General features: G+C 39.4%; 5 protein-coding genes, 1 non-coding gene and 1 pseudogene across 7 annotated transcripts; 3 read left to right on the forward strand and 4 right to left on the reverse strand.

Moving 5' to 3' along the window:
• Positions 1-18: 18 nt before the first annotated feature.
• Positions 19-90, forward strand: TRNAP-UGG (transfer RNA proline (anticodon UGG)). Its single transcript has one exon. It is a non-coding gene; the product is annotated as a tRNA-Pro (tRNA).
• Positions 91-598: 508 nt separating this feature from the next.
• On the forward strand, positions 599-3332 carry LOC126603526 (deoxyhypusine synthase). 2 transcript variants are annotated; one of them, XM_050270403.1, is made up of 7 exons: positions 599-695; positions 1165-1448; positions 1523-1909; positions 2026-2112; positions 2419-2524; positions 2606-2841; positions 2984-3332. In XM_050270403.1, exons 2-7 carry the CDS (start codon positions 1254-1256, stop codon positions 3062-3064), a joined length of 1092 nt encoding a protein of 363 aa, XP_050126360.1. In that variant the 5' UTR covers positions 599-695; positions 1165-1253; the 3' UTR covers positions 3065-3332. The 2 variants fall into 2 exon arrangements, with proteins under 2 accessions (XP_050126360.1, XP_050126361.1); XM_050270404.1 differs by lacking the exon at positions 599-695 and having other exon boundaries at positions 1309-1448; positions 1527-1909.
• A 341-nt stretch (positions 3333-3673) lies between these two features.
• On the reverse strand, positions 3674-9558 carry LOC126603525 (uncharacterized). Its single transcript, XM_050270402.1, has 7 exons — positions 9233-9558; positions 8880-9012; positions 8302-8405; positions 7904-8075; positions 7436-7576; positions 7042-7291; positions 3674-6937 (listed from the first exon to the last, which is right to left on the reverse strand). The coding sequence occupies exons 1-7, from the start codon at positions 9262-9264 to the stop codon at positions 3948-3950; spliced, it is 3822 nt and encodes a 1273-aa protein (XP_050126359.1). The 5' UTR covers positions 9265-9558; the 3' UTR covers positions 3674-3947.
• A 1162-nt stretch (positions 9559-10720) lies between these two features.
• Positions 10721-12672, reverse strand: LOC126602719 (uncharacterized). The gene is made up of 2 exons (XM_050269611.1): positions 12664-12672; positions 10721-11374 (listed from the first exon to the last, which is right to left on the reverse strand). The coding sequence occupies exons 1-2, from the start codon at positions 12670-12672 to the stop codon at positions 10850-10852; spliced, it is 534 nt and encodes a 177-aa protein (XP_050125568.1). The 3' UTR covers positions 10721-10849.
• Positions 12673-12991: 319 nt separating this feature from the next.
• On the reverse strand, positions 12992-15004 carry LOC126605894 (probable phospholipase A2 homolog 1). The gene is made up of 4 exons (XM_050273342.1): positions 14809-15004; positions 14688-14727; positions 14463-14582; positions 12992-13406 (listed from the first exon to the last, which is right to left on the reverse strand). The coding sequence occupies exons 1-4, from the start codon at positions 14923-14925 to the stop codon at positions 13228-13230; spliced, it is 456 nt and encodes a 151-aa protein (XP_050129299.1). The 5' UTR covers positions 14926-15004; the 3' UTR covers positions 12992-13227.
• A 1400-nt stretch (positions 15005-16404) lies between these two features.
• On the reverse strand, positions 16405-18912 carry LOC126605326 (uncharacterized). The gene is made up of 3 exons (XM_050272694.1): positions 18745-18912; positions 18044-18242; positions 16405-16849 (listed from the first exon to the last, which is right to left on the reverse strand). The coding sequence occupies exons 2-3, from the start codon at positions 18223-18225 to the stop codon at positions 16663-16665; spliced, it is 369 nt and encodes a 122-aa protein (XP_050128651.1). The 5' UTR covers positions 18226-18242; positions 18745-18912; the 3' UTR covers positions 16405-16662.
• Positions 18913-26604: 7692 nt separating this feature from the next.
• On the forward strand, positions 26605-27636 carry LOC126602720 (uncharacterized; annotated as a pseudogene).
• Positions 27637-27730: the final 94 nt, after the last annotated feature.

Consider the following 27730-nt stretch of genomic DNA (forward strand, 5'->3'; position numbering starts at 1 on the left):
TGATGGGTTAACAATACCGGCCGTTTGGTCTAGTGGTATGATTCTTGCTTTGGGTGCAAGAGGTCCCGAGTTCGATTCTCGGAACGGCCCCTTTTTTAACTTTGTTTTTTCTCATTAGACTTATTTTTTAAAGAAAATTAATGAAAATAATTTGAAATTTTTGAATTTTAACGATAAAGGTAAAATAAAAAATAAAATAAATAGTAATATGATTGATTTTTTACTGTAAAAATATGATTTTTTATTTTTTAAAGAAAACTAATGAAAATGATTTAAAAATTTGAGTTTTAACGATAAAGAAAAAAATAAAAGGTTAAATGAATAGTAATATGATTGACTTCTTGCTGTAAAAATGTGGTTTTTCGTTAAAGTGAACGGTATCAGGAGCTTTTCACTAAAGTTTCCTATTTCTTATAGGAATTGTTATTGACACTCCAAAATTCTTATTTTACATTCCAAACGTTTTATATTTAGAAAAAAAAATACACTTGTGAAGAGTGTAAAATGAAAATTTTGAAGTACAAATTACACTTTCTTTTTTATTTTATTATTAAAGTGGAAATTACAGCTTTGCCACTCAGCTCGAAGGGCTGAGCCCATAAAACTACCCTGCTCCCAGCCCGTTGCTTTCCCTTCCACAACCCATCGCGGCGGCCGTTTTTCTCTGCTCCCCATTTGCCTCTCCCTCTCTTGCGGTAAGATTTTTGCCCTTCCTCTTAAATTCCGAAAATATATGAAATTTAAATTGATGGGATCAAAAAGGTGAGAACTTTGGTTCGTTGAAATGCCTTTCCTCTTGCGGTAAGCTTAACTGAAATTTTTTTATGTTGTTTTACTTGTTTATTCTTGCTTAATTGTTCCTGTCGTTGTTTTCGTTTACGTTGTTCATTGCTTTCTTAACATTTGTACTTTATTATGAAAGTTTAGCGCCCGTTTGATAACCATTTTCCGCTTTTTAGTTTTTAGTTTTTAGTTTTTAGTGGGAAAGTGCGTGGGAGGGAGGAGGAATAAGGAAGGTGAAGATTAACTATGATTTCGGCCTTTCGTGCTAGTTTTTTTTAGGGCCCGTTTGATAATCGTTTGATGATGAATTCTGCATTTTTGTGCATATTTAATCTGTAATCCAACCTAATATGAATTTGGATTGGACTGCATTGAGTTCAGATTACTCGGTGAGTGAGCCAAAAGCTGTCCAAATTACAAGGAAACCGCGGTAGTAGCAGAATACGGTTTTGGAATCAGTTAGTGAAGCAATGGAAGATAACCGGCTGGCATCCGTGCACTCTACAGTGTTCAAAGAGTCAGAGGATTTGCAAGGCCAAAGCACCGAAATCGAAGGATATGATTTCAATCAGGGAGTAGACTACGCTCGCCTCATGAGCTCCATGCTCTCCACTGGCTTTCAAGCCTCCAATCTCGGAGATGCCATTCAAGTCGTCAACCAAATGGTAGGTTTCTCTTACCAAACTGACCTAGTTGTCTTTTAATTTTTGACCTAACCATTATTTTTATTGCACTGAAGCTAGATTGGAGGCTAGCAGATGAGGCTATAGATGAAGATTGCAGTGAGGAGGAGAGGGATTTGAAATACAGAAAGTCGGTGAAATGCAAAGTGTTCCTAGGTTTTACTTCGAATTTGGTTTCGTCGGGGATTAGAGATACAATTCGGTACTTGGTGGAGCACCATATGGTGGATGTTGTGGTTTCAACTGCTGGTGGTATAGAGGAAGATCTAATTAAATGCCTTGCGCCCACTTATAGAGGTGATTTCTCTCTGCCGGGAGCACATTTGCGGTCAAAAGGCTTGAATCGTATTGGTAATTTGCTTGTTCCTAATGGAAATTACTGCAAATTTGAGGATTGGATCATACCAATTTTCGACCAGATGTTGAAGGAACAAACTGAGCAGGCATGGATTCAAATATAATGATAACTTTCTTTTCAAGTTAGTTTTTTTAGGGGTATGGTGTAGTGGTTAGGCTGTGATCAATATGGTTTTTTCTGATTGTTTTTTTCTTTTAGCAGAACGCATTGTGGACTCCGTCTAAATTGATTGCACGCTTGGGGAAGGAAATAAATGATCGACGTTCATACCTGTATTGGGCATACAAGGCAAGAAATCAACCTAATCAAGCACTTTATATTTAGCTCTTAAGCTTCTATAGTATGTTTACCTTACGAATTATGTGTTTTACAATCTAAATTTGCTTGGATGGGCATGCATAAACACAGCGTCTTGTGAAATTGTATTTTGATGAGTAGAGAGAATAGAAATGGTTATTTGTGGTCTTAGGGGTCAGTTTTCAGGATTTCAAAATGGTACCGTCAATTAGTACTGCAGTTGCATTTTAAAACTTGTTTCTATGAAATTACTGACAGTCCACTTACATTTGGTATGTTTTTGTGGTTTATTTCCAGAACAATGTCCCAGTTTACTGTCCGGGCTTAACAGATGGCTCGCTGGGAGACATGTTGTACTTTCATTCTTTCCGCAGCCCAGGTCTGATCATCGACATAGTGCAAGGTATGTTGCTCGTTTACATTGTCATTGCAGCTGATAATATACTTGGGAAATGAAATCACATGATAGTATGCCTTTGAACAGATATTAGGGCCATTAATGGTGAAGCTGTCCATGCAAGCCCAAGGAAGACTGGAATGATCATACTTGGAGGGGGAATGCCCAAACATCACATTTGCAATGCCAATATGTTTCGTAATGGTGCGGATTATGCTGTCTTCATCAATACTGCACAAGAGTTTGATGGGAGTGATTCTGGAGCTCGTCCTGACGAGGCTGTATCGTGGGGGAAAATACGGGGTTCTGCCAAAACCGTCAAGGTATTACTTAATTTAACCCATATCTTTGCTAAGTTATCTCATTGCGTTCTATTGTGTCCTTTGCATTCTTGAATATGTCATCCTCGTTTCTGTCGTAATATCATTCTGATTACTTTCCACCTTTTTTGATTGGTTGAACTAGGTGCATTGCGATGCAACAATTGCTTTTCCTCTGCTGGTTGCTGAAACATTTGCGAAGAACGCTGTCCAGACTACGACTTGATACAGGTTTTGATTGTGAAGATTGATTCGTAGTATATGGTTTTTACATGTTAAAGCTGTTAACGTAGGGTTAGGATGCATTCTGATGGCGCATTTCTTCCCTGTAAGTTAGATTAAATTGATTTACATTATCGCGGAGGTTGAGACTATAGGAGTGAATTAGGAAACTCCGGCTTCCTCAATTCTCCTTGCTTTAAATTTCCTAGCTATGTTTTAATTGAACTACGAAATAAGAAGTTTTAGTAGACGAATTCGTCTAATTTCGAACATGCCTACCTTGTTTCGTTTTAATTCATTTTTGGTTTGAATGATCTTCGAACCTCGGTTTGCCATTTAATTTCGTAACTGCAAAGATGAAGTTGTTTATGCCTCGTTATACATGTAAGGCCTTACACAGTAGGCCGGAAAAAGTGCAAGTTATACCAATATATATATATATATATATATATATATGAATCGCACTTTTACAATAGGTCGGAAAATTTAAGTGTGATACCAATTTATTCATGAGTATGATATCAATATATTGAACTGCTGTTGTAAATCAAACCACTGAAGCAGTGTGCCCACCTCTTTGCACCCGAGTTTGAAAAACAAATTACAACAGAAATTCACAAATTAACAAGATATTCTATTCAATTCAAGTCTCCAACTTCAGAAAATTAGGGGACAAAACCTATATTACAGAATTCTTCAACAAACGTAATCTCATCATATTTGCAATGGTCTGGAAAATATAAGACTCAATTTCGACGCGAAGTAACGATACAGCTATCAACACTTTACCTGACGATCATACAAAATTCAAGCATACCAAAGAATAACAAACCCTGATATAATCACATGAAAATGTATCCTATATACGTATGTGGTAATAACTATGTTTACTGTCGATTCTGCCGGAGAGCCATAAACCTGGCGATTATGTCATCAGAGTTGGGAAGCTTTGGGTGAACATGAGAAACCTTCTCCTTTGGTGGATTCTCTGTAGAACCTGAGGACTTTGATGTTTCGATCTTTTGAGAATTTTCGGATGATTGCTCCCTTGCAAATGGCTTTGAGGTCTCTACATGTGAGGAGGGCCTCTTGGATTCCAAAACTGGTTTAGGCGCTGCTTGTTCTACTTGTCTTTGCCGATCCTGTCTTCTTGGGTGCTCTGAACTCTTGGTCTGTGACGAGGGATTTGGTAGGGTCTCAGAAGCATACGCACTTCTTGAAGAAGGGTTTCCATATGACTTAGAAGTCTCTACATCTTCAGGTGAAGGACTCTTGGATTCTCGAACTGGTTTAGGAGCTGCTTGTTCTGCTGGTCTATGCCACTCCTGACTTCCTGGATGCTCTGAGCTCCTGGTCTGGGAGGAGGGCTTTGGTAGACTTTCAGCGGCATAGGAACTCCTTGATGAGGGGTTTCCATATGACTTTGAAGTCTCCACAAGTGAGGATCTCTTGGACTCTGGCATTGGTTTAGAAGCTGCTTGTTCTACTGGTTTATGCCACTCTTGACTTCCTGGACTATCTGAACTCTTCGCCTGGGACAAGGACTTTGGTAAAGTTTCAGTGGCATCGGAACTCCTTGAAATGGAGTTTCTGTTTGAATTTGAAGTCTCTACAGGTGATGTCCTCTTGGATTCTCGTACTGGTTTAGGAGCAACTTGTTCTACAGGTCTATTCCACTCCTGCTCTGAGCTCTTGATCTGGGACGAGGGCTTTACTACAGTTTCAGTGTCAAATGAACTCCTTGAAGAGGGTTTTCCATACTCTGAAGTCCCTGACAAGTCAGAAACTACTGTTGTCTTTGAGCTAGAGCTTCTAACAGAATTCGAAGAAGACAGCTGTGTTCTTCTAGACAGTCTAGCACTTGGACGAGCATTGCTGGTGGAAATCTTTGTAAGAAGATCTTCTTCCGGCTCACTATCCTCTGAATCAAAGAAAGAAAACGTGGATTTGGAGCTAGCCTTTACTTCAGATCCCAATTTTTTATTGAATGAGTCTTGGCTACTTCTAGCAGTTCTGTGTGACAATTCATCCTCGGAAGAATCATCATCAGAAGCCACATATGAGATGGGGGTTCTCGTGCTCCATTCCTTGATCAGTTTTTTGCTCCCTTGCTCTCCTTCAGAGACAACAGAAGTCCTGACTGATGGAAAGAAGGAAGGTTGCTCAACCTTGGTGTCTTCAGTATCTTGTTTAACAGACAAAAAGTTTCCTGGTAATTTCTTCGTATACGGTGGATGCCTTAAACCCTTATTTCGCAGCCCACCTGTCAACATCCCTAAGCTCAGCTCATTGTCAGTGTCACTGACACAACTACATCCATCTGAAACCTCACTATCTTTCATAGTTTGATGCAAATGTTGTGTTTGAAAATCGTCCCTGGCATTTGAATCAAATCCAGATTTCCTTAGCCTTACAGATGGCTGACCAGTAGGCACTTCATCAAAATCATACTTTTCCTCCGGGACGATTCTATTTTTGTCTCCTTGGCTTCTCTGGGGATGTGCTTCAGTTGAGTCCAAATTATGAGATGAAAGCAGCAACCCTGGCTTTGTGTTAGAACCTATATTTATCTCCTCCGAGGATGAAGATCCAAACGACCTACGACTTGCACTTTGGCTCTGCACAAGGGAAAATTTAGAAACTGTGCTCTTGGCAAGCTTGTCTACCTCCTCTTCACTGTCTGAACTTGGGCCATCTGACGCATCAAAAGCAACAGGCAACAAGTCATTTGGTTGTGAAGAGTCCATGGAACCTGTTGAATTTTCTGAAAAAACAGGAGGGGAGTGCTTCACCGATGAAGAACTTAGTTGTGAACTGGACTTAAATTGTACTTCATACGTCTGTTGTTTAGAGCTCCAAGGATACAAACTAGCTGAAGGAGAAAATGAGTTTCTATCAGGAAAAGGAAAAAACAAACTGGGTTCTTGGCCCTTGTAGTCCTCCACATCAAATTTACATTTATCGTCGTCTGAACCAGATTCATCAAAAACCAAAGGAGCATTTCCATCAGAACATATTTCCTTAGTGCTTTGGAAGATATTAACATCGTTAACAAAAGAATCCTCATCACGGCCATTTGAAACACTTTCATGATCATTACTAAAATTTCTTGAATGAGAATGACAGGAAGACCAGATAGATTGTTCTCCACTCCTCTTATTTCCCAAATAAGAAATATCGTCACTCCGTCTGAAAACATCTTCCTGATCATCACTGCCAATGCTTGAATTAGATCGGGAGGAAGGCCTACTAGATTTCTCTTCAGATCTCATATCACCAAAATAAGCAACGTTATCAGGTTTGTTTCCAGTTTGCATCTCACTCCCATACTCCACACCAGTGTTGCTCGACTGTCTCTTCACACTCACTTCACCTATAGGATTGGATTGGGAAGGTCTACTTGATTTCTCTTCTGATCTCATATTACCCAAATAATAAGTTTTATCAAGTTTCATTCCAGTTTGCACCTCACTTGCATACACGTTAGTGTTGCTGGACTGTCTTGTCGTACTCACTTCACTTACAAAGTCATGCTTCTCAGGTTCAGATGACTTCTTTTGAGGATATCGATCTGACACTTCGTCAGGATGTCGATCTTGCATTTGGTGCCTATTCACCGAAGGATCATTTGTGGATGTTCTATCAGATGCCAAGGGAGCTGACTGGCTAAATTTATCCTGTGATTCTGAATAGTGTTTTCTTGAAAGTTCAACAGCTGCTCTGGCAGCCATGCCTGCCATTTCGGCTGATTCAGCAGCTGCCTGTGCTGCAGAAGCAGCATCCTTAAAATGCATGTTCCAACTCTGCCTACCCGGTGAAGAAGAATTTCCATCCTCAGGAGACGAATGTCTATTTTCCATCCCATCATTTTGATTTCCTGCGTGGGAATGTCAAATTAAGAATGAGACAGGATAAAATAAAAATACCACTTGTAAATAATAAACTTATTAAACCACCATCTTCCAATGATTATTGATGTACCTGAAGGTCTCACTTCTGAATGAAATGAGCCAGATGTAGTTGCTTTGTTGGAAGAAACATTTGAAGAAGCAGAATCCTGGAAGCGAGGTGCAGATCTTGCATTCAGCTCGTTAAAGTTCGTGGGTGGACCATAATTCCCATAATTTTGAGGTGGAGCCTGAACACTAGAAGGTGCCTTGACATCATGATTAGGAGGAAGTGGGCCACGAGGAGGTTCCTCAGGAATTCTAGCAAAAGTATTTGGCCCATTCTGCTCAAATGTCAAAAAGTATAGCAATAAACGGATGTGTCTTAAACAATCAAATGTAATGTGACTAAAGTGAAGCTCTAGTTTTATGATATCTATGTATTCTCAAGCAATGAATGGACCAGGCTAGAGGGAAACAAATCTTACCAGCAGGTCCTCTGGAGGCTTGGACTCTTTCTCTTCAAAGGATTCAGGATCCCATTTGACATTATGTTCCTCTGCAATTGCAGCTAAGATTTTCATCTTGGTAGGGCCATCAGGTGATTTGGTAGATAATTTCTCCACTAACTGACACGATAATATTAATAATAAATAAATAAAAAGATCAATAAAACTAATCTGCTGAGTGCTGACTTTTGACAAGTCCATCAACCATCTGTAATTGGCCCAATAAAAAATAGTTGTTTCTCCTATGCTATGAAGATAAAGAACCTTTTTCCATAAAATCTCACCTACTAATAAGTTCATATTTCAACACAGAATTAAAAGGACAATATACAGGATAGGTAGAAGAAGTTGTGATACTTGGCTCGATCCATGATCCAAAAACGCAGGATCTGGAGATATTTTAGTTTCCATATTAAAATTATCCATGAAATTGCACAAGGTACATACCATGCGACTTACGCCACAATCTGGACGCAATTCAACAGCGTTAGAGATAAACTCCTTTCCATATTTAGCTGTGAAATGCTTGCGAATATCCATGAGTTCTGGTATGTCTGCGCATCTTGGAGATGCAAATACTACACTTGTAATTGCTTCCTTCAGATCAATGGGGCAGTTTCTGTAAAAATATAAAAGAAATCCTTAGTTGCAGGAACGCTAATAGTACTAGATTCATGAATAAGCTATGAACCTATCATAAAATAGTAAAATGCACAATGTTAAGGGAAGCACTGACAATGGACCACGTAACTGATGCATAAAAAAACACTGCTAAGTTTAAGCATAAGAGCATATGAATGAATAAAAGATGCCCAAACCATTCAAGAATTAATGGATTTACATACTTTTGTGACTCAATCATAGGCAAGCGTGCAGCAATAAGTTCGCAATATATCTCGATAAGTTCAAACGCTGCCTTTGTCTTCTCTTCTCTGACCACATGTTCAACCTGAGATACAGGATTGGCGTAAAAGTCAGCAAAAAAATGTATGTTAGCACACTGGAAGTTCAAAAAAAGTAGAGTCTGCTACTATAATCAGACATCAAATACAAACAGCCAGGGCAAGAAGTTCAGTTTTCTAATTCACTTCCTGGCCTTTCACGAGTGCACCACCACACTTTAAATTTTTGCAAAACTGCGTATCCTCGCCCATTGAATCCATTTCAACCAACATAATCGGAAAACAAAACATATCATTACCTTCTTAAAATGCAATATTCATACACAGGTCCTCCAAATTAAACAAACTAGTGAACAATGCAATGCAAGGTACAAATATTGTCAAAGCCAATAGGATCAAATCCATCAAGAAGCATACTCTACCATACAAGACCAAAACGTTGAATTTAAAATCTCAAGCAGAGAAAAACCGAAAAAAAAACAGAAGATCAATTGCAATTAGATATGATGATCAAGACAAACCCGAATTCTCGCAGTCCGGTATTGACCAGTCTCAAGCAACTGGGCCAATTCCCTCCTCATCTGCTTCACTTGTGCATCCTTCTTGTTCTTCAATAGCTTTATCCGCGAAACCGCGAGCTTTAATGCCGTTTTGCTGCACCAAAAACCCGCCAAAATCCATCAATACAACAATAAAAACTCCCATACTTAATTTTCGACGATAAAAACTAAAAATTCCACAGTAGCTGAGTCAACCCGCGCAAATTCATCACGTAATTACAGAACTCTGTTCCAATTTTCCTTTCTCTTCCCCTAGGATTCTCGGAAACCAAACAGGTCGTTGAAAATTACAATAAAAAAAGGGAGAAAATTACCATTTGGCAGGCTTGAAGCTCCTGTGAAGCATGGTGAATTCGAATTGAGAATCTTCAAAACCGAATGCTCCGAAATCGCGAAATTTATACGATTATTAATATTTTTTTCTGAATTTTTCTGAGAGCGTAAGAAATCGATATGGCGTTTTGATTCGGGGAAGCGTGTGACAATATTATTACAAATTAGAATTTTTTTGATGTTTGGGATTAGTAAAAAAAGTAAGGAAAAGTAAATAGTTTAGTATAAAATAAACGGTAACAGAAGCTTTTAATTAAAATTTCCTTAATATAAAGGAATCATATGAACTCTTACACAGCGTTCGAATGACTAAACTTGAGATTAATAAAGGAACTCTAAAATAACGCATCGAAATGAGAGAATTTTATTTTTATAATTTGTAAAATTTTTATGGATTAATTTAATTTTGTGTATAGTTAAATTTGATGATGTCGATGTCGTCCATTGCACATGCCCAAAGCCGTCATTGTATTTGTATGTGATGATGGCCGCAACCATACCGGTGGGTGATGATGATGGGTGTCATTTCATGATTCTGTATTTTGTTACTTGTTATGGCACTTACATGTCTCTCACATATAGGTCTAGTTACATAATTTCTCACGTGACTTGATTACGGGATGCGAAATATATAAAAACGGATACGACTTGTCATGGAATCGAGCCAACTTGTGAGCAAAAGCATTCATTCACCAAGTGGCGTGGATAAGTTTAGAATGGTAGCCAGATATTTTATTTTTTATAAATAAAACATATGAAAAAAAAAGTACAAGCAGTAAATAGTAGCTAAAAATACAAGCACGCAACAAAGAGCTGCAACAACAACAAGCACTAATTATTCATATTTATATTCTATTTCCGTAAAGTAGAGTAATTAACAGTGTAATGGACAATTTTCAAATAACTCAATCAAAGTCTAAAGATGAACTTAATTGAGTTGAGAACCACCGTAACGGGTTGACATGAATTCTTGAATATATGGTTGTTCCGCTTTCTCCAAATATAATACACAATAACAACAAAACTTAATTTCAAAATTATCAATGCTAGAGATTTTCTCTTGCAACGACTAGTAACCAAGTATTTCATACAATATTGCAAGCCGTCATAATAACTACAGAATGTGCCCAATTTAATTAAATGCCAGCAAAAGTTGTTACTTCTGTGCTTTCAGGTGGGCGCCAACTTTCTACGCCTAAACTGTTTATTTAAATCGAAATTGACTTCCTAAATTATTATTTTTTTTATAAATTAAGGACCTAAATTTTAAAAGTAGCCAATTTACCTCTACTATTGGACTCGATCCACATTTTAGTCAAACTGATATTAGTCTTTCTTAGGCATCTCCAATCAAAGAAGGGTCAGATGGTTCATTTTAACCATCTAATCTTCAAAGAAATTAATATTTTAATAAACAATGCAAAGTTGTATTTCTTACTATCTTCAATCAAGAGCCAAACATAGTCATGTGATAAAAAATCATCTCCAACCAAGGGCCAAGGACCATAGGGCCAAACATAATTTATTACTTAAATTTAAAAATTACAACTAAATTTTAAAAACTATAACAACTTAAATTTAAAAACAACAACTTAAATTTAAAGTCCATGATCAACATCATCTTCATCATCCACCAATGTAGGAGTATAGTTGAAGGTAAACAATTGCCATCGGGCCATAATTTCCCTCTTTTTTTGATCAAAATAGGCCTTACTCATTGGAGTGTAATCCGAAGTGTTGTTTTGCATATTCCTATCATCCATCTCTTCTTGTATTTGTTTGGCCTGTTCTTCATGCCTACGGTTCATGTCTTCCACAGCAAAGGCATTTTGCTCCACCATTAATCGCAATGAGGCCGCCACTTCCTGTTGAGCGGCATAATCATCCTTTGCCTTGCCATTTTCCATCAATCTTCGGGCCTTGTTTTCTCTCATAGCCCTAGGTATGAAACCTTTGCCCAAAGACAAATTTTCTACCCTTGTTTCTTGAATGGTAGGAGATCCATCTTCATCCACATATACAGTTGAGGATGCAATTTCGAACACCGGTGCAGGACCTGCTCTATGTTGAGGTGGATCTTCAAATAACACCCACCTTTTACAAATTTCCCAACAACCATGATGCTAAAAGGGTTTCGAGCTGCCCTTCATATACAATTCCTCCGCTTTGAGTACCTAGAAAATATAATTACAAAAATTAAAGGAAATTAATTTATGAAATTAAATGTAATATAATTAAATATAATTACAAAAATTAAGGGAAATTAATTTATGAAATTAAATGTAATATAATTAAATATTTAAAATAAATTGTGAAAACACTTACTTCGTCGTAGTAATTGGCGCCGCTTTCATATCTACTTGCGGCTGCTAACAATGCTTGATGTCATTCATTCAAACTTGGATGAAGATGTTTTTTTCATCTTGAAGAACAACTCTCGTGGTTTCGGGTATTCGATGGAGTGGTGCCTTCGTAGAACTCATATTATTTTTTTTGGACACACGAGTCCAAACACTTTCACTTGTAAGAACTCCCCCTTACACTATCTTCCAAATAAGCCATGCAAAGAGCTTCATCTTCTTTTCGGGTCTAAACCCTACCTTTCATTGCAAATGAGGCCATTTGAAAATTATTGAAAAAATTGAAGGAAAAATTATTGGAAGAGGTAAGAAAATATGAAAATTGAAAGGGTGTAGGAATGGTGAAAATTATGTGACAAATGGTACAGGAGTGGCTTAGGTATTTATATGAAAAAATGAGAATTAAAAAAAAATATATTAAAAAAATTTGGCCCAAAAAAAAAAAATTCAAATCTAACGGTAACTGACGTCAACTAGCAGTTGCTAACTGGCATCACACTAACGTTAGCTAGCCGTTGTGTTTGAAATTGTGGCCCGGCCCAGACTACCAATTGGCCCTTTGGCCCTTTTTTGTCCAATGGAGCCCATCGAGCCATTTGGCCTGACCCTCAGTTGGAGACGATTTTCGGGCTATTTTCGACCCTCTGGACCTTTCGGTTAGAAATGACCTTACGGGTCGCCTTGGACCAACCAATAAACATAGAACAAATGAACTAACATATATATATATATATATATCTTTACTAAATTTTCAAACTTATAAAATTTGAAACTTATAATATTCTTAATTAACAACAAATTGGCAAGTGGCCCTTCATCACAGTGGTGGAAAGGAGTTGAGTTCTATGGCGTAAGTTCGAGACTAATCTAACATCTAACCTAACAAAATCTATGTAATGTTCAGGGGAACAATTTCAACTAGGATGATAGTTCGGGAGGTAAAACATCAGTTTTACCACATACACAAATAGTAGGCACATTTGTCTTACAAGGACACTGCCGAGTAAATCTAATCACTTCATGGCACTTCACATTCGTCCGGAAAAACTTACCTGCAGCATGTTGTATGAAACATTGTCCCGGTCTCTCCGTGACGCTTCAAGAAATATTGGTATTCAGATGAGCATTGCTGGTGGAAATCTTCCTAGGAAGATCTTCCTCAGACTCACTATCATCCGAGTTAAAGTAAGCAAACAAGGAGCTTGAGTTCGTCTTTATTTCAGATGCCTGGAGACCAAGCTTTCGCTTAGTTCCGCTTCTAAGATACCTAAATACCTACCAAGATAACATTCTTCCGAACATAATCACGACATTATCACCAAAAAGAAAAAATCAGAGCGAATCCAACTCGCTTCCTGTACATTATACACAGTAAGAGAATTTTTGGGGCTAAGCAATTGTCGAATTCATGTCAATAATCACATTGTTGTGGAATAAGAATCAACTGCAAAAACGAAGGAATAAGAGTCAACGCAACACAAAATCAGGTATCTGAGGATCCATTTACTGAATCATAGTTAGTTCCACTCCCCTTTTTACGGGTGTTGGAGATAAATTGTAGGTAGGGGTGCTATATATGATTCCACTCCTGGGAAATGTCTCTGTTCTTCCGAAAATCAGAGTTCAAGCTTTGAGTTACCAAACTGGCTCAGTAAGATAGCCAAATCCATACCCTGTACCATAGTAGGCACAGCGGTATCATAAGGACACTGCTTAGAAAATCCATCCTTCCCAGATTTATGTACTTTCTTTATGCAGCGCTTGAACTTCTCGTGGCATTTTATATCGGTCATACCTATAAAACCAACATATAACTAGAATCAGAGGACCTTCAACTACAATCATCCATATACAGACCAGAAACAAATGCCAAGAACAAACAACATTATGTGCATAATTCACGACAAACTGCTCGAGCATTGTAGTGTCTACTCTATAATATATCCAACTCACGGTTGCACAAGTTGTCTTCCCTTTGTTAATTTCTTGGTTTGGTAGTTAACAGAACTTCGATATAAATTGTGTAAGCTGTCTTTCAGGATGCACCACAAAACCAACACATCGACCCCCCAATTAAGCCCTAAGTTTAAAGTACCTTCTGACGAGGAAATATCCCCGCTGTTTCTATCTCACTCATAATGAGGATATATCCTTCCTCGGTGTAAGTTAATCTCCCGAGGGAGAGCAGCTCGCTGGGAAGGATATATCCTTCCTCGGTGTAAGTTAATCCCTATCTCACTCATCACTTGCTAAACAAAAACCAACTTGCTTTGTACAAGAAGTGTCTTACATTATAGCAGAGCAGGCCTAGAATTTAACCAAGTACAGGTCGCACTTGGTGCGATGGCAAGTGCCTTCGCCCATGAGCGGTAGGTCTCGGGTTCGAGACTTGGGAGCAGCCTCTCCATAAATGGGGGTAAGGCTAGCCGACATTCACCTCTCCCAGACCCTGCGTAAAGCGGGAGCCTTGTGCATTGGGTACGACCTACGACATGTTGGTTTTTGTTCATCCTTTACTATCCTTCGGAAAAATAAAACCATAACCATTTCAACAGAACAACAACCAAAAAGTTTTTGCTCATAATTATCCCAATTCATCGCTATATTCTAATAATAGAAAGATCAATTCTTTCTGCCATCAAAAGGCCAAACACGTTTGACATTTTGTTTCCCATTCATCCAAAAATCAAGTTTCCAAAGCTTATCAAATCACCGAAGTAACTGAAACAACCACATTCCAACAACACAGAAATATGATACTTTTTAAACTTCCAAAATTCCAACAACAAAGAAAAATGATAATTTATACTTCCAAAATTCCAACGACACAAAAATGAAGTAAAATTGCTACCTTTGTTGCCAACACAATCGTCATGAATCTTGCAGCACGCGTCAAGATCATCGCAGGGCTGCTCTCCCGGGCAGCCGGTCCACCCTACCCCGCAGTACTTCCCGTATCGAATCCCAACCGCTAAGTTTACAAATAACAACGAATTAAAATCAAATACAAATTAAAATACCGAAAAAAAAGTAGAATTTTGAGAAATTAACTAGGCAGTAGAGAGATTGAGCTTACAATTACAGTTCTCCGCCACGCAGATGCGGCTGCAATTCACCTGAAAATTCCAGAAGCCTCATTTTATAAACAATTTACTCAATATTTTTTTCCAAATTTGTGGGAAGTGAGGATATTTTACCTCCGAATTATTGTTGGAACAGTGGGCGACGACGGCGAGGGAGAAGATAGCGACGGCGAATGCGGCGGAGAACTGTGTCGTGCGATGGAGGCCGGCGTCTCGCGACATTGACGACATTGTTGTTGCTCGCGTTTTAGCTATTTGGGCTCAACGGGTTTACCAGAAATTGAAGCCCTCGGCGCCTTCTGCTCTCGAGGCGTTTCCGCGTAATACTTTTGTCGTTTCCTTGTGTTCAGATCTGTCGGTTTCTCATTCGCCGAATGGCTTCGTATGATTTTACTGAAGTACCCTTCACTGGTCCCTGACTCGCTGCCGTATTTGTTATTATTATTTTTTTTTTGGAGAATGAAGCACTTCAAATATTATCAACATTTCAAAATAAATTATAATGCCTTTTTTTTTGGGTGATAAAACAATATTGAGGGTTCAACTAAATCATACAATGGACGGCTAATAATTTTGTTCTGAACTCGCTACAACGTTTTTTCCAATTTTAAATTGGTCCAGTAATTTGTAATAGAAAATGATAACCACACATTCTTTTTACTTTTGTTTAATCTTGTCTGTTATTTTCGTTTAATTTTTCAATCCGACAATCAAGAATGAAGAGGGGTGTGTGAAAATCACCTCTATAAAAAGGAGGAGCACATGATAACTGATACGTGGCTATAAACAATGGAGTGCTCTGTTTTGGATTCTAACAATAGCTCCAAAAAAAATTATACAACTATAAGAGCAGTTCCACCCTAGGCTAATGGGTTGGCACCCAGCTTGAAAAATGGACCGGCGTCCCCTTTTTTTGCTCCACCCCAGCCTAATAAGCTGGCACCCAGCCCAAGCCAGGCCATAGGTTGATCCAGAATCGACAGACCCATTGGACGGCCCATCGGACACCATGCTGACGACAGCGTGGCGTTGGAGGGAGAAGGACAGGAGGACGAAGCGGCCCTGGGCGCACTTGACGCCTTACCATTGATAATAGTCGAAGCGCTCATTAAGGGTGTAGAAGAGTTTGATATTGAGGTTGGCTTGAGATTTGAAGGATAGGAGGGCGACGACGTCGGAGGATGGGAGGAGGAGGTTTGGAGGCGGTGGTGGGAATGGAAGGGAAGTGGAGGGGTGGAAAGCAGTAGCGACGAGGATGAAGGGTGGAGATGCAAAAAATAAAAATATTTTAATAATAATAATTTTATTTTATATTATTATTATTTTATTAAAAAGTCAGAAATTAAAAGTCAAAATATTATTTTATAATAAAAATTAATAATATTTTAATAAAATTGACTAGGCTATTTAGTTTTAAGGGTGTAGATGCATTTGACCAATTCAACTGTTCATGGGAACATATCACTGTTCACTGAATGGATTAAATGGGCTGAGCGCCAGCACATTTTTTAGAGGTTGACTTGCTGTAAAGGATAGCCATACATGAAAATCAGTTAACAGAAATATAATGCCAAAGTAGATTGGTTGGTTTCCAAATAACTTACGTTCTAGCCATCAGGGTTCGACGTCCCCCATTATAAAGCTGGGGGCGCCGAACAAGGCAGAGTGGTTCCAACAAGAAATACAAGCTCCATTGATGGACAGAAAGAGTGAATCCAAATCAGAATTTTAAAGTAGTAGCATCATTCATGATTCCGGAAAAAAGATAACCGAACAACATCCCATTCAAGTTACTTTCAAATACATTTGATTATTATGGCTGTCAAACTTGCCCACCGATTTCTCAGCTTCAAAAATTCGTCTCGGAAAACAAAAAATTTCAAGTACAGTACTCGCGGTTCAGATCAACCACAAATGACGAGAAAGGCCATGTGCAATCCCTAGAAACATTTTACCTTATGGTTGCTCTTAGACATGGTAACCGGTGAAAGTAAATCCCCTTCCAACAATCTCACCGGCACAAAACCATGCAAAGCATTCCAGCCCAAACAAAGCAGCAATTCCAGCATCTTCAACCTTCAACTCCTTCCTGTTCTTCCACAAATGCTTGACATAATCAACTTCCTTCCAGAATGACTCGGTACGACCGGGAATACTGTATGTAGTGGAAAATGAGTCAGTTATAGTCATACAACTAGGATGTCGTTGCAATGAAAAAGAATGAAAAAAGGTATCAGATGCATTCTGAATGACGGTTTCCAAGTTGCACAAATATAGCCGAGCCCTTGTGAAAATCAAAATCAAACCACTGAGTTCCCATGAAAGATTGTAATTCAAGGACGTATCCAAATTATTCAGACTATTGTAATAAGTTCTAGTGCCACTTCCTGGATCTAGAAAGCAAATCGGAAAATGAATACCCGATGCTAGACCATATGCAACATGAACAATTCCTATAAACTCTAGCAATAATTTTTTTCACTATCTTTTTTGGTGGACCACCTAAAGTTCCAACTAAAAAGGTGAAATGATTTGTCATTATCTCAATTGAAGTACAGATCCTACCAATAAAGTTCCAACTTAAAAGGTCAAATGATCTGTCATTATCTCAATTGATACTTCAACTAGTCCCCATGTTCCATAGACCTCACCCAGTTTCTTAAGCACTTGAAAACTTCATAAAAACTTAGTAGCACAAAGAAATAGGAGCAAAGACAATGCACTTTTCTTAGTTTCTTCGCAGAGCACATATTGTTATTATAAAAAATAAATGGAGGCAAGACAAACAAGTAACCCAATCTACATGCTTCTCCTTCGATTATAAAATCTGCATCAACATCAAATTCAATTTTCGGAGTTTTAAAAAGTAGGCTTTCTTTTCTTTCTTCTCAAAAGAAACGCTACTTAGAGCAGATAAATGAAAGAAATCTAATACGCAAACATGTATTAAAATGTAAATAAAACATTTTCTTCATAAAGTTCTAAATTTTGATCCTAATGTCGGCAAGAGTGTGTCTGAAATCATCCACCCTATCATTGTGCGTGATAATAATGTCTACACAATAATTGTCACTCAATCTACTTATTTGTAGTCATACATTTTAGTTACCATGAGCAGGCTGTTTAGGAAGTAAGAACAGTGCTAAGACTTTCAAAGTAAGGCTGTGAGATATAATGGATCATATCGTCTACATGGATGCAACAAAATACTAGCAGACTTAAATCTTGAAGAGCATTCAGTCAACATATATGAGACTTCTTTAATGGTATTCACTCTACAACTCGTACCAGAGCCAGCCAAGTAGTAACTAAATTCAGTCCTTAAACAAAAAAGGTTCAGAAGTATAACCTAGCAAGTCGAGTGTAAAACAATTGCTTGGACAACTCGTTGCACTTCTCCACGGTTGGTGGGTGCTGAATGTACTGCTTGTTCTGCTCTAGCAACTGCTTGTAGTAGGTACCTCCATGTTGGGACACAAATTGTGTTGCTTGACAAGCCTTAGATTGCAACTGACGCAACTTCGATGCCATTGATCCCCAAATCAGTCCTAAGTTCACAATACAACAAATTACCCAATATAACAATCAGTTAATCGCCCCCTAAACTAAGTAAAATAACTACAATTCACCAAAAATAAGTAATCTTAGCACCACCCAAAACAAAAATTTCATCATTTTGCACCAAGCACAATAAAACCCCCCCCCCCCTTTTTTTTTTTTTTTTGAAATTTACATAAACCCTAAGTTTTATCAGCCTCAAAGCAGAAAATTGACAATTGGGTATTGAGATAAACCCTAATCATCGAGATTAAAACAAAATTAAATCAGCAGAAAACTTCATACGCAAGAACAAATCAAATCTTTGCATCTGGGTCTGAAACCCCAAATCAACCACATAGATTTTCATGCTCCGATTACAAATTCAAAGCAAAACACCAAAAGGGTCAGTTCAAAATCGCAAGATCTAAACAAGCAAAAGCTTCAGAGCCATGAGAAAAATCAACAGATAGTGAATTGAACCAGGGAAAGCAAAATATGAAGTGGGTTTACCTTCGCGTTCGTGCTCTTGGATTCGAATGCAAATCCGAAGAGAGAGTGAGACTCCCGGAGTCCTTAGCTTCTCTTTGTGCTGCGGAGCGGCCTGTGCGCTTATGGTAGAGAGAAGTTCGCCTTTGGGATCAGAGGTTTTGGCTTTCTATTGAGGGTGTTCCTGTAATTTTGACCAACATGTGGGCTTTCGTTTTGCCATCTCAGCTGGCCTGCAATCATTCTATCCATTTTGATAGGCCCATTTTAGAATGTCCAAGGCCCATTTGCTCCCCGATAAACTGTTTTTTGCTAACTTGCTAACTTTTTCAACACCTGTGAAACTCACGGTGGTATTGTAGACATCGAAATTTCAGTGAAATAAATGTTGATCAATAATTAAAATTTCAACGGTCACGTGTCACATAAATTTTACACATAGCAGGTGACTCAACGAAAAATCGAGAATCATCAGAAAAGTCATCAAACAGGACACGTGTCAACACCTGGCAGAAACGATTTATTTCATCTGAATAATATATTCAAAATTAGGCTTTGGAAAATTCTATAAATAGAAGCCATTTCATTCATTTAGAAAGAAAAAAAAACCAAGTCATAACCAATTCACCTCACACCAAAACCTTGAAGCTTTGAAACTCCAAAGCTCCCAAGCAAATCCCGAATGATCAAGAAAGCTCTCTTCGTTCTTCGTCAACCCAACCTTTAAGATCAAGCCCCAACGGCCATTTGAAGGAACTTCTACCAATTCAAGATCAAGCCTTGACGGCCCTTGAAGAAAGCGTTCATCGTTCATCATTCGTTCATCCTAAGGTCAAACCCCAATGGCCCTTTGGATCAACAACATCAACAAATCCACATATCCAACCGTTCTTCAAGATAAAGCTCAAAAGCCCTTGAAGATCCATTCATTAACTGTTCATCAAGATCAAGCCCCAAAGGCCCTTGAAGATCCGTTCATCAACAATTCTTCAAGATTAAGCCCAAAAGCCCTCGAAGATCCATCCATCAACTGTTCATCAAGATCAAGCCTCAAAGGCCCATTGAAGATCCGTTCATCAATAGTTCTTCAAGATCAAGCCCAAAATCCATCCTTGAAGAAACTTTCAACCATGCATCCGAGATCAAGCCTCGACGGCCCTTGGATCAGAATCACAATCCACAAATCAACACCTTACGGAGATCGAATCAGATGATCAAATTTGAGAGAGATTGTAACATCTAAATCATTAATACAAAAAAAAATTTGTACACGTGTTCTTCTCTCGTTTGTTTCAGGAAAAATTCGTGTTTACAAATTTGGCACGCCTAGTGGGACCATTTCTACCTCTTATCTCTTTGTTCGTTCAAGGAATCCAAATACACCTCAAAGTCAATGGCATCAAGCAAGGGACAAGCCGTTCTCGCAACCACCAAGGGAAGGATCCTGAGCACTTCTGCCGCGAACAGACAATCTATTGGTGCCACAACCGCTCCTCAACATGCCACTTCAAAGTTGGTGCTGCTAAAGGAGCAAATGGAGCATCAAAAGCGTGAGTCCGTCATTAACCTGACCTCGCTGGAGGCACCGAAACATGCTGCTGAGGCACACAAAATGACATCCTAAAGCAGCCAACAACGTTCTTCGTCAGTATCCTGGATGTCTACAGGAAAGTCACGTATATTGGTTGCACAAGTCATGACCATCGGCGTTACCTCTATTGAAGAACAACTGGCTCAAATGAATGAAACGATCGCAAGGCTAACACAGATTGTGGAAGAAAAGACTTGCAAATCGCTGCACTCGTCAATCGACTGGAGCCACATGACGGCGAGAACCCCAACCCAGAGGATGATCCACTAAAGAGAGGAGTTGGCGAAGAAGAGGAGCCTCCGGTGGAGAAAATCAATGTGAAGCCGGAGCCAGACCAAGCAGCGGCACTCATGGGATCTCTTTCTATCCAGCAGCTGCAAGAGATGATCACCAACACCATCAAGGCGCAGTACAAAGAGAGCTCACATACCTCATTGTTCTACTCGAAGCCATACTCCAAGAAGATTGATGCCTTGAAGATGCCAATGGGTTATCAACCACCAAAGTTCATTCAGTTTGATGGAAAAGGAAACCCAAAGCAGCACGTTGCACATTTCGTCGAAACTTGTAACAACGCAGGGACGAAGGGAGACTACCTCGCCAAGAAGTTTGTGCGCTCGCTGAAAGGAAACGCCTTTGAGTGGTACACGGACCTAGAGCCTGAGTCCATCAACAACTAGGAGCAATTGGAAAGAGAATTCCTTAACCGCTTCTACAACACCCGCCGCACTGTAAGCATACTGGAGCTGACAAGTACGAAGCAATGGAAAGATGAGCCAGTCGTGGACTACATCAACCGATGGCGCACTCTAAGTCTTGACTGCAAAGACAGACTTTCGGAGACCTCATCAATCGAGATGTGTGTTTAAGGCATGCAGTGGGGATTACACTACATCCTTCAAGGCATTAAACCACAGACCTTTGAAGAGTTAGCCACCCGCGCCCATGACATGGAGTTGAGCATCGCTTATCATAGGAAGAAAAAATCGATCGCCGACTACAAGAACGACAAAGCTCTTGGGACAAATATGGAGAAGGCTGCGTGGAAATCCACCAAGGAAGCAATGACGGTCAACACAGCTCCCGTCAAAATCTCTACACGAGGCAAGGCGATTCAAGCCGAAGCTTTTTGTGATCAAGAGATGCGTAGACGTACTTTGAAGGAGCTTGAGGAGAAGACTTATCCATTCCCTGACTCTGATGTGGTTGCCATGTTAAAAGACTTGCTCGACAAAAAGGTGATCGACTTACCTGAGTGGAGACGGCCGGAAGAGATGAATCGTATTGACAGTCCAAGGTACTGTAGATTCCACCGTTTCATAAGTCATCCAACGGAAAAGTCAGATAAGGCAAGTGAAAACGATACCTTGCAGCATGTGGAGACAACGTGCAGAAGAAACAAGTAGAGAAGAATGCAGCCTGCACAGTCAACTCAGCAGAAGGAGTCTGAGTTGAGGAACTCAAGAAGTTGCCACATCTGCCTGAAGAACAAATAAGGAAATGCGGCATGCACAATCAATTCAGCAGAAGGAGTCCGAGTTGAAGAATTAGAGAGAAGAAGGGGTATGAGTTGAATCCAAGAGCTCGAGAAGCTTCAACAACATATTGACAGCACCATCGCCGAAGAACAAATCCTCGCAGTGCAAAGCTGTCAAATCGCCACCACTTCTTCGAAAGCAAGAGTATTTCATATCATGCTTTCTCCCTGTCCTTTTCTTTGTCCTTGTTCTTACCTGCGGGACAATGAGAAAGAAAGCAATCAGCAAGCACTTGGTATCAATCTTCCGATCTAGAACCGACTGCCTGGAACCCTTCCCTGATTGCTTACCTAGCACTGCTCTCGAAGTACCTATTGTCTTAACATCTTATGCTTCTAGAGAAGATATCACATCTGCCAGAAGAACAGATAAGGCAAGGGAAAATGATACATTGAAGCATGTGGAGACAAGCACAACAAAGCATGTGCCGATTCATCCGTTACTTCTTCAAAATCAAAAGTATCTCATATCATCAGGGTTGCAATCACTCTGGGTGGAGGACTTGTTTTGACCCTCAAATTCTTGGGTCGACTCGCTAGGCGTTGTGGGCTGCATGTGCCGATTCACCACCCTTGAATCAAATCCTTAAAGATCAAGTCACCAACTAGAAGAAGAGCCCATCAATCTTGAAGATCATACCGTTGACCAAACTGCTCAGGTGTGAATTAGAAAGATTGAACAAAGCAACAAGTCGTCACCTTCACCTCGTGCCTACTTGCCATGTGTTCGAGTCAACCTTCAAGAATCAAGCTTCAATGGCCCTTGAAGAAGCTTCCAGCCAAATTCGAAATCAAGCCTCGATGGCCCTTGAGGAAATCACAAGTTCGATTTAAGATCAAGTGTCTACCACCCTTGAATCAAATCCAGTTCAAGAATAAGTTATGGAAAGTCAACAATCGGAGGAAGCCAAAACGTCCTCCAACCTAGTTTAAGAATAAGCTGTGGAAAGTCAACAAGTGTAACAAAATATGTGCCGATTCATCCACTACCAAAGCCAATGATCATCTACCACATGAAGCTCCTTATGGTCCAATTTCAACCTTCAAGATCAAGCCTCGACGACCCTTGAAGAAATTTCAAACAAAGTTCAAGAACAAGCCTCAACGGCCCTTGAAGAAATCTCCAGCCTAATTCAAGATCAAGCCTCAACGACCCTTGAAGAAATCTCCGACCCAATTCAAGATCAAGCCTCAACGGCCCTTGAAGAAATCTCCGACCCAATTCAAGATCAAGCCTCAACGGCCCTTGAAGAAATCTCCAGCCCGATTCAAGGTCAAGCCTCAATGGCCCTTGAAGAAATCTCCAGCCCAATTCAAGATCAACCCTCAACGGCCCTTGGATCGACATTTACATTAAGGGACTTCAAAACGCATCTTCTACACGTGACAAGCACATGTATACGGCGCGCCTTGAAATGGGGGCATTTGTAGACATCGAAATTTCGGTGAAGTAAATGTTGATCAATAATTAAAATTTCAACGTTCACGTGTCACATAAATTTTACACATAGCAGGTGACTTAACAAAAAATCAAGAATCATCAGAAAAGTCATCAAACAAGACATGTGTCAACACCTGGCAGAAAGGATTTATTTCATCTGAATGATATATTCAAAATTAGGCTTTGGAAAATTCTATAAATATAAGCCATTTCATTCATTTAGAAAGAAAAAAAACCAAGTCATAACCAATTCACCTCACACCAAAACCTTAAAGCTTTGAAACTCCAAAGCTCCAAAGCAAATCCCGAAGGATAAAGAAAGCTCTCTTCGTTGTTCGTCAACCCAACCTTCAAGATCAAGCCCCAACGACCCTTTGAAGGAACTTCCACCAATTCAAGATCAAGCCCCGACGACCTTTGAAAAAAGCGTTAATCGTTCATCATTCGTTCATCCTAAGATCAAACCCCAACGACCCTTTGGATCAACAACATCAACAAATCCATATATCCAACCGTTTTTCAAGATAAGGCCCAAAAGCCCTTGAAGATCCATTCATCAACTGTTCATCAAGATCAAGCCCTAAAGGCCCTTGAAGATCTGTTCATCAACAGTTCTTCAAGATCAAGCCCAAAAACCCGAAGATCCATCCATCAACTGTTCATCAAGATCAAGCCTCAAATGCCCTTTGAAGATCCGTTCATCAACCGTACTTCATGATTAAGCCCAAAAGCCTTCCTTGAAGAAACTTCCAACCATTCATCCGAGATCAAGCTTTGACGGCCCTTGGATCAGCATCACAATCCACAAATCAACACCTTACAGAGATCGAATCAGATGATCAAATTTGAGAGAGATTGTAACCCCTAAATCATTAATACAATTTTTTTTTGTACACGTGTTCTTGTCTCTTTTGTTTCAAGAAAATTTCGTGTTTACAGGTATACCACATCATGAGTTTACAAAGGGGGAAATCAACGACGATAATGTTTGATGATGCAGATGCCCATGCCAATGCAAAATTTCAATAACAATAATATTTCAAACTTACAAATGGATTGTTAATATGGAGTTTGGCTACAATACTTACATGTATTTTGTTTGTACCATACTTAGGGCCTCCGTATTTAGATCTCGTATAAATACTCGGGGGACTCAAATGTAATTATGTAATAAATGAAGGGGTAAATATGTAATAAGTGAGGAGCCTATATTCTATAAAAGGACCCTTCACTTTCCTCATTGAGAGAGGCCAATTCCTAGGCCTGAGATCCCCAAAGCCTCACATCCCTTCTCATATTCAGAGTAAAGCTCTCACCCTCACAATCCTCTCATAAACAGAGAAATACAATATCAGTGCGGACGTAGCCCAAACATTAGGGTGAACCACGATACCTCTTGTGTTCTTTACATTTCTTGCAGATTCACGGTCGGATTTCCGTTGTTCCAAGACCTTCGGTTTTGTGCATCAACATTTGGCGTTGTCTGTAGGAATCGACACGAAAAGCTATGTCGGTTCTCTTTCATTTTTCCATCTCACCACCGTGAACCTGCAGAAACCCAAACAACCTCAAAAACAGAAAGAACTAATCTTTCTCATGATAAAAAACTCCTAAAATATTACCCTTCTTTCTCAGCCCCGTTTCCTTATACGCCATTTGTTGGAAGTATGCCCACAAAGCCACTCATTTGATGTAATAACTTTTGGAATACTTATTGTATTAAACTATTATATGTTTAATGAAGGGTAAAGCTTATTGTTAATCACTATTTATTGTATCATGTGTTTAAGCAATAAGAGAATCCAATGAATGTATTTGATCTAAGAGATAAGTGATTTAAGTAAGTTAGATTAACGAGACCTTTCTCCTATGTTCATTCCTAAAACGTTCCTAGCCATAGGATTGACAATTGGGCATTGACAATCCGCTAAGGTTAGTATGTGTTATGTCGACTCAAGCATGAGTATGACTAGTCTCAAGTCATTTGGTGTTGGACACTAAGACAAACACATAGGTGCTCGAAAGAGTAATCGAGTACACTGAACTACGATAAAAAAGGAGAGTTCGAACATACATGTCATGTAAGAACTCGATAGTTGCAATATGCAAAGTAGTCATTTGACCTGAGGCATCATAGATGTCTAATGATTAGGTCCTTGACCTTTGATCATGTCAAAGGCATTCCATTGGAGTGTCCACGGCATTGTTGGGGTCAAGCTATCTAGTTATGTAGGCATATGAATGCACAACAAGGGATCTCTAACCTTCCATGGTGGAAGGAGAATACTCTAAGATATGATTAGAGAGTCTTTGGCCAAAACATATGAATATGACTTAGGAAGTTTGTTCCAAATCTTATTCAATTGAATCATATGGAGAAGTATCACATTAGATAGTAGACATGAAACAAACTATCACTTAAACAATGTGATTAAGAATATTGTATTAGAGAAGGACCGTATTGCATTGTAGTTGTAACTGGATAGGTTTTCCAACCAATTCTACTTAGCTTGGGTAACCATGACATGCTGCTAGGTGTCACTCATGGTTTGTGGAAGCCCTAATGATTAGCAAACACTAATTTTAAGGGAAAATTGAAATGTGGTTTCAATTCACAATCGATCGTTAAGAGCAACAATCGCCCACTACCTCATTAAATGGAACCTAATGGATCGTACACCGAGTAAGGATGAAAGTGAAGAAATTAAATGAAATGGATATGCAATTAAATGGTTTAATTGAAGAATGGTCAAAGTTAATTAATTAGTTAATTAATTATACGAAATGTTCGTATTGGGCTTTTAAGTTGGTTTTGGGCTTCGGGGCCCAAAAGCGTTTTGGTCCACAAGGCCCATTATGTTTAAGTTGTATGACAACTAAAACAAAATGGGCAATTAGCCCAATAACATCAACATGGCCGGCCATAGGGTGAGTGGATGCAAACTTGGATTAATTACAAGTTTGCCACTCACATGTGATGAAGTATAAATTCAACTTTATAGCTTTATTTTCATTTAGAGTTTTCTTGATAAAAAGAGGTGAAACATTTTCTCTCTTTTTCTCTATAGAGGCCGGCCACTTAGAGAAGTTTTAGCTAGCAATCTATTCTTCTCTAAGTCATCCATTTCATCTTCACAATACATCCTTGGTGAAGAGACTTAGAGACATCAAGCTTTTGGTGTTTTGGAGAACATATCCTCAAATCCTCAAAGAAGCAAATGAGCACTAAAAGGAAGAAACTCACAAGGAAGATCCAATGAGCAAGGAGGTGACTTGAAGGCCCTCCACTTGGGTGAATCCCTTGTGTTATCAAGGATGAGCTTCAAGGGTAAAGAATATCTAAATCCTTTATTCTCTTTAATGTTGTTAAAGAGTTTATTGGTTCACCATTCACTAGGCTTTGAAAGTCATGGGTTTTATGAATTGCTTTTTAATGCATGCCTACTTTAATGTGTTAATAGTTTGCATATGTATTCAAATATTCTCACATGTTCTTAGCTAGGACAAAATTTTTCCTTCACCATTTGCGTCCGCCGTTGCTTTGCCAGCTCGGGCCTCTCCCAGCAAAACTTATAACTCGACAATGATCAAACCACACTCCACTTCTGGGGTCCCAACCCTAAACTTTCTAACCAAACCTAAAACCCCGAAAAAGCTTTACTAGTTCTAATCCACGGCTTTGGCCTCACCGCCATGTGGCAGTAACGGAACCAAGTCCAGTTCTTCTCCCCCCTCTTCAACGTCTACATCCCTAACCTTGTCTTCTTTAGGAATTCCACCACCGCATCCCCATAACAAACTGGGGTCTTTCAGGCATCCTCGGTTGCCAAGATGATGGAGAAGGTCGGGGTGGAGAGATTCAGTGTGATGGGGACGAGCTACGGTGGCTGTGTGGCGTACCACTTGGCGAAGATGTGGCCGGAGAGAATAGAGAAAGTGGTGATTGCTAGCTCTAGGGTTAATATGAGGAGAGGAGATCACGAGGCACTTTTGAAGAGGGCAAAGTTGGAAAAGATTGAAGATTTCATATTGCCTTCCACAGCGGCTCAGCTCAACAAGTTACTCAACCTCGCCATGGCCCGGCAGCTCGACATCATTCCTGACTTTTTCTTAAGCGACATAATACAGATTTCCCTAAATGGGAAGCTATTTCAGCTTGTCACAGTGGCAGGAGCTGGAGCTGCAGGCTTTGATATTCAGGGTATTAGGGAAAAACTGCCATGGATCTGGAACTGACGAGGTATAGGAAGATTCTTGCTAACAGTTACTGGCAGAAAAGCTGTCTCGATTTGGTTCATGGTGCTCGACGCATCTGCCTTACTAATCTGCGCACCGACAGACCGTTGACAAGTCCAGGCTCGATCTCCTACACCACAAGTTTTCGCTCTCTGGAAATTCAAGAGATTTACAGGCGATGATGGAAGGACGAGGACCTGAGGTT

This window comes from Malus sylvestris, chromosome 15 (genome assembly GCF_916048215.2).
Source record: "Malus sylvestris chromosome 15, drMalSylv7.2, whole genome shotgun sequence".
Classification (NCBI taxonomy): domain Eukaryota; kingdom Viridiplantae; phylum Streptophyta; class Magnoliopsida; order Rosales; family Rosaceae; genus Malus; species Malus sylvestris.

Excerpts from the sequence above, each read along its gene's own strand:
- LOC126603526 (XM_050270403.1), top strand. The coding sequence starts at position 1,254 with ATGGAAGATAACCGGCTGGCATCCGTGCACTCTACAGTGTTCAAAGAG. Across the intron at positions 1,449-1,522 it reads TTCAAGTCGTCAACCAAATG|CTAGATTGGAGGCTAGCAGA; the intron begins GTAGGTTTCTCT and ends ATTGCACTGAAG. Across the intron at positions 2,842-2,983 it reads GTTCTGCCAAAACCGTCAAG|GTGCATTGCGATGCAACAAT; the intron begins GTATTACTTAAT and ends TGGTTGAACTAG.
- LOC126605326 (XM_050272694.1), bottom strand. The coding sequence starts at position 18,225 with ATGGCATCGAAGTTGCGTCAGTTGCAATCTAAGGCTTGTCAAGCAACA. Across the intron at positions 16,850-18,043 it reads TTTTACACTCGACTTGCTAG|TATTCCCGGTCGTACCGAGT; the intron begins GTTATACTTCTG and ends CACTACATACAG.
- LOC126605894 (XM_050273342.1), bottom strand. The coding sequence starts at position 14,925 with ATGTCGTCAATGTCGCGAGACGCCGGCCTCCATCGCACGACACAGTTC. Across the intron at positions 14,728-14,808 it reads GTTCCAACAATAATTCGGAG|GTGAATTGCAGCCGCATCTG; the intron begins GTAAAATATCCT and ends TGGAATTTTCAG. Across the intron at positions 13,407-14,462 it reads CGATTGTGTTGGCAACAAAG|GTATGACCGATATAAAATGC; the intron begins GTAGCAATTTTA and ends TTGGTTTTATAG.
- LOC126603525 (XM_050270402.1), bottom strand. The coding sequence starts at position 9,264 with ATGCTTCACAGGAGCTTCAAGCCTGCCAAATG. Across the intron at positions 9,013-9,232 it reads AGCTTCAAGCCTGCCAAATG|CAAAACGGCATTAAAGCTCG; the intron begins GTAATTTTCTCC and ends TTTTTGGTGCAG. Across the intron at positions 7,577-7,903 it reads ATTGTGGCGTAAGTCGCATG|TTAGTGGAGAAATTATCTAC; the intron begins GTATGTACCTTG and ends TTATCGTGTCAG.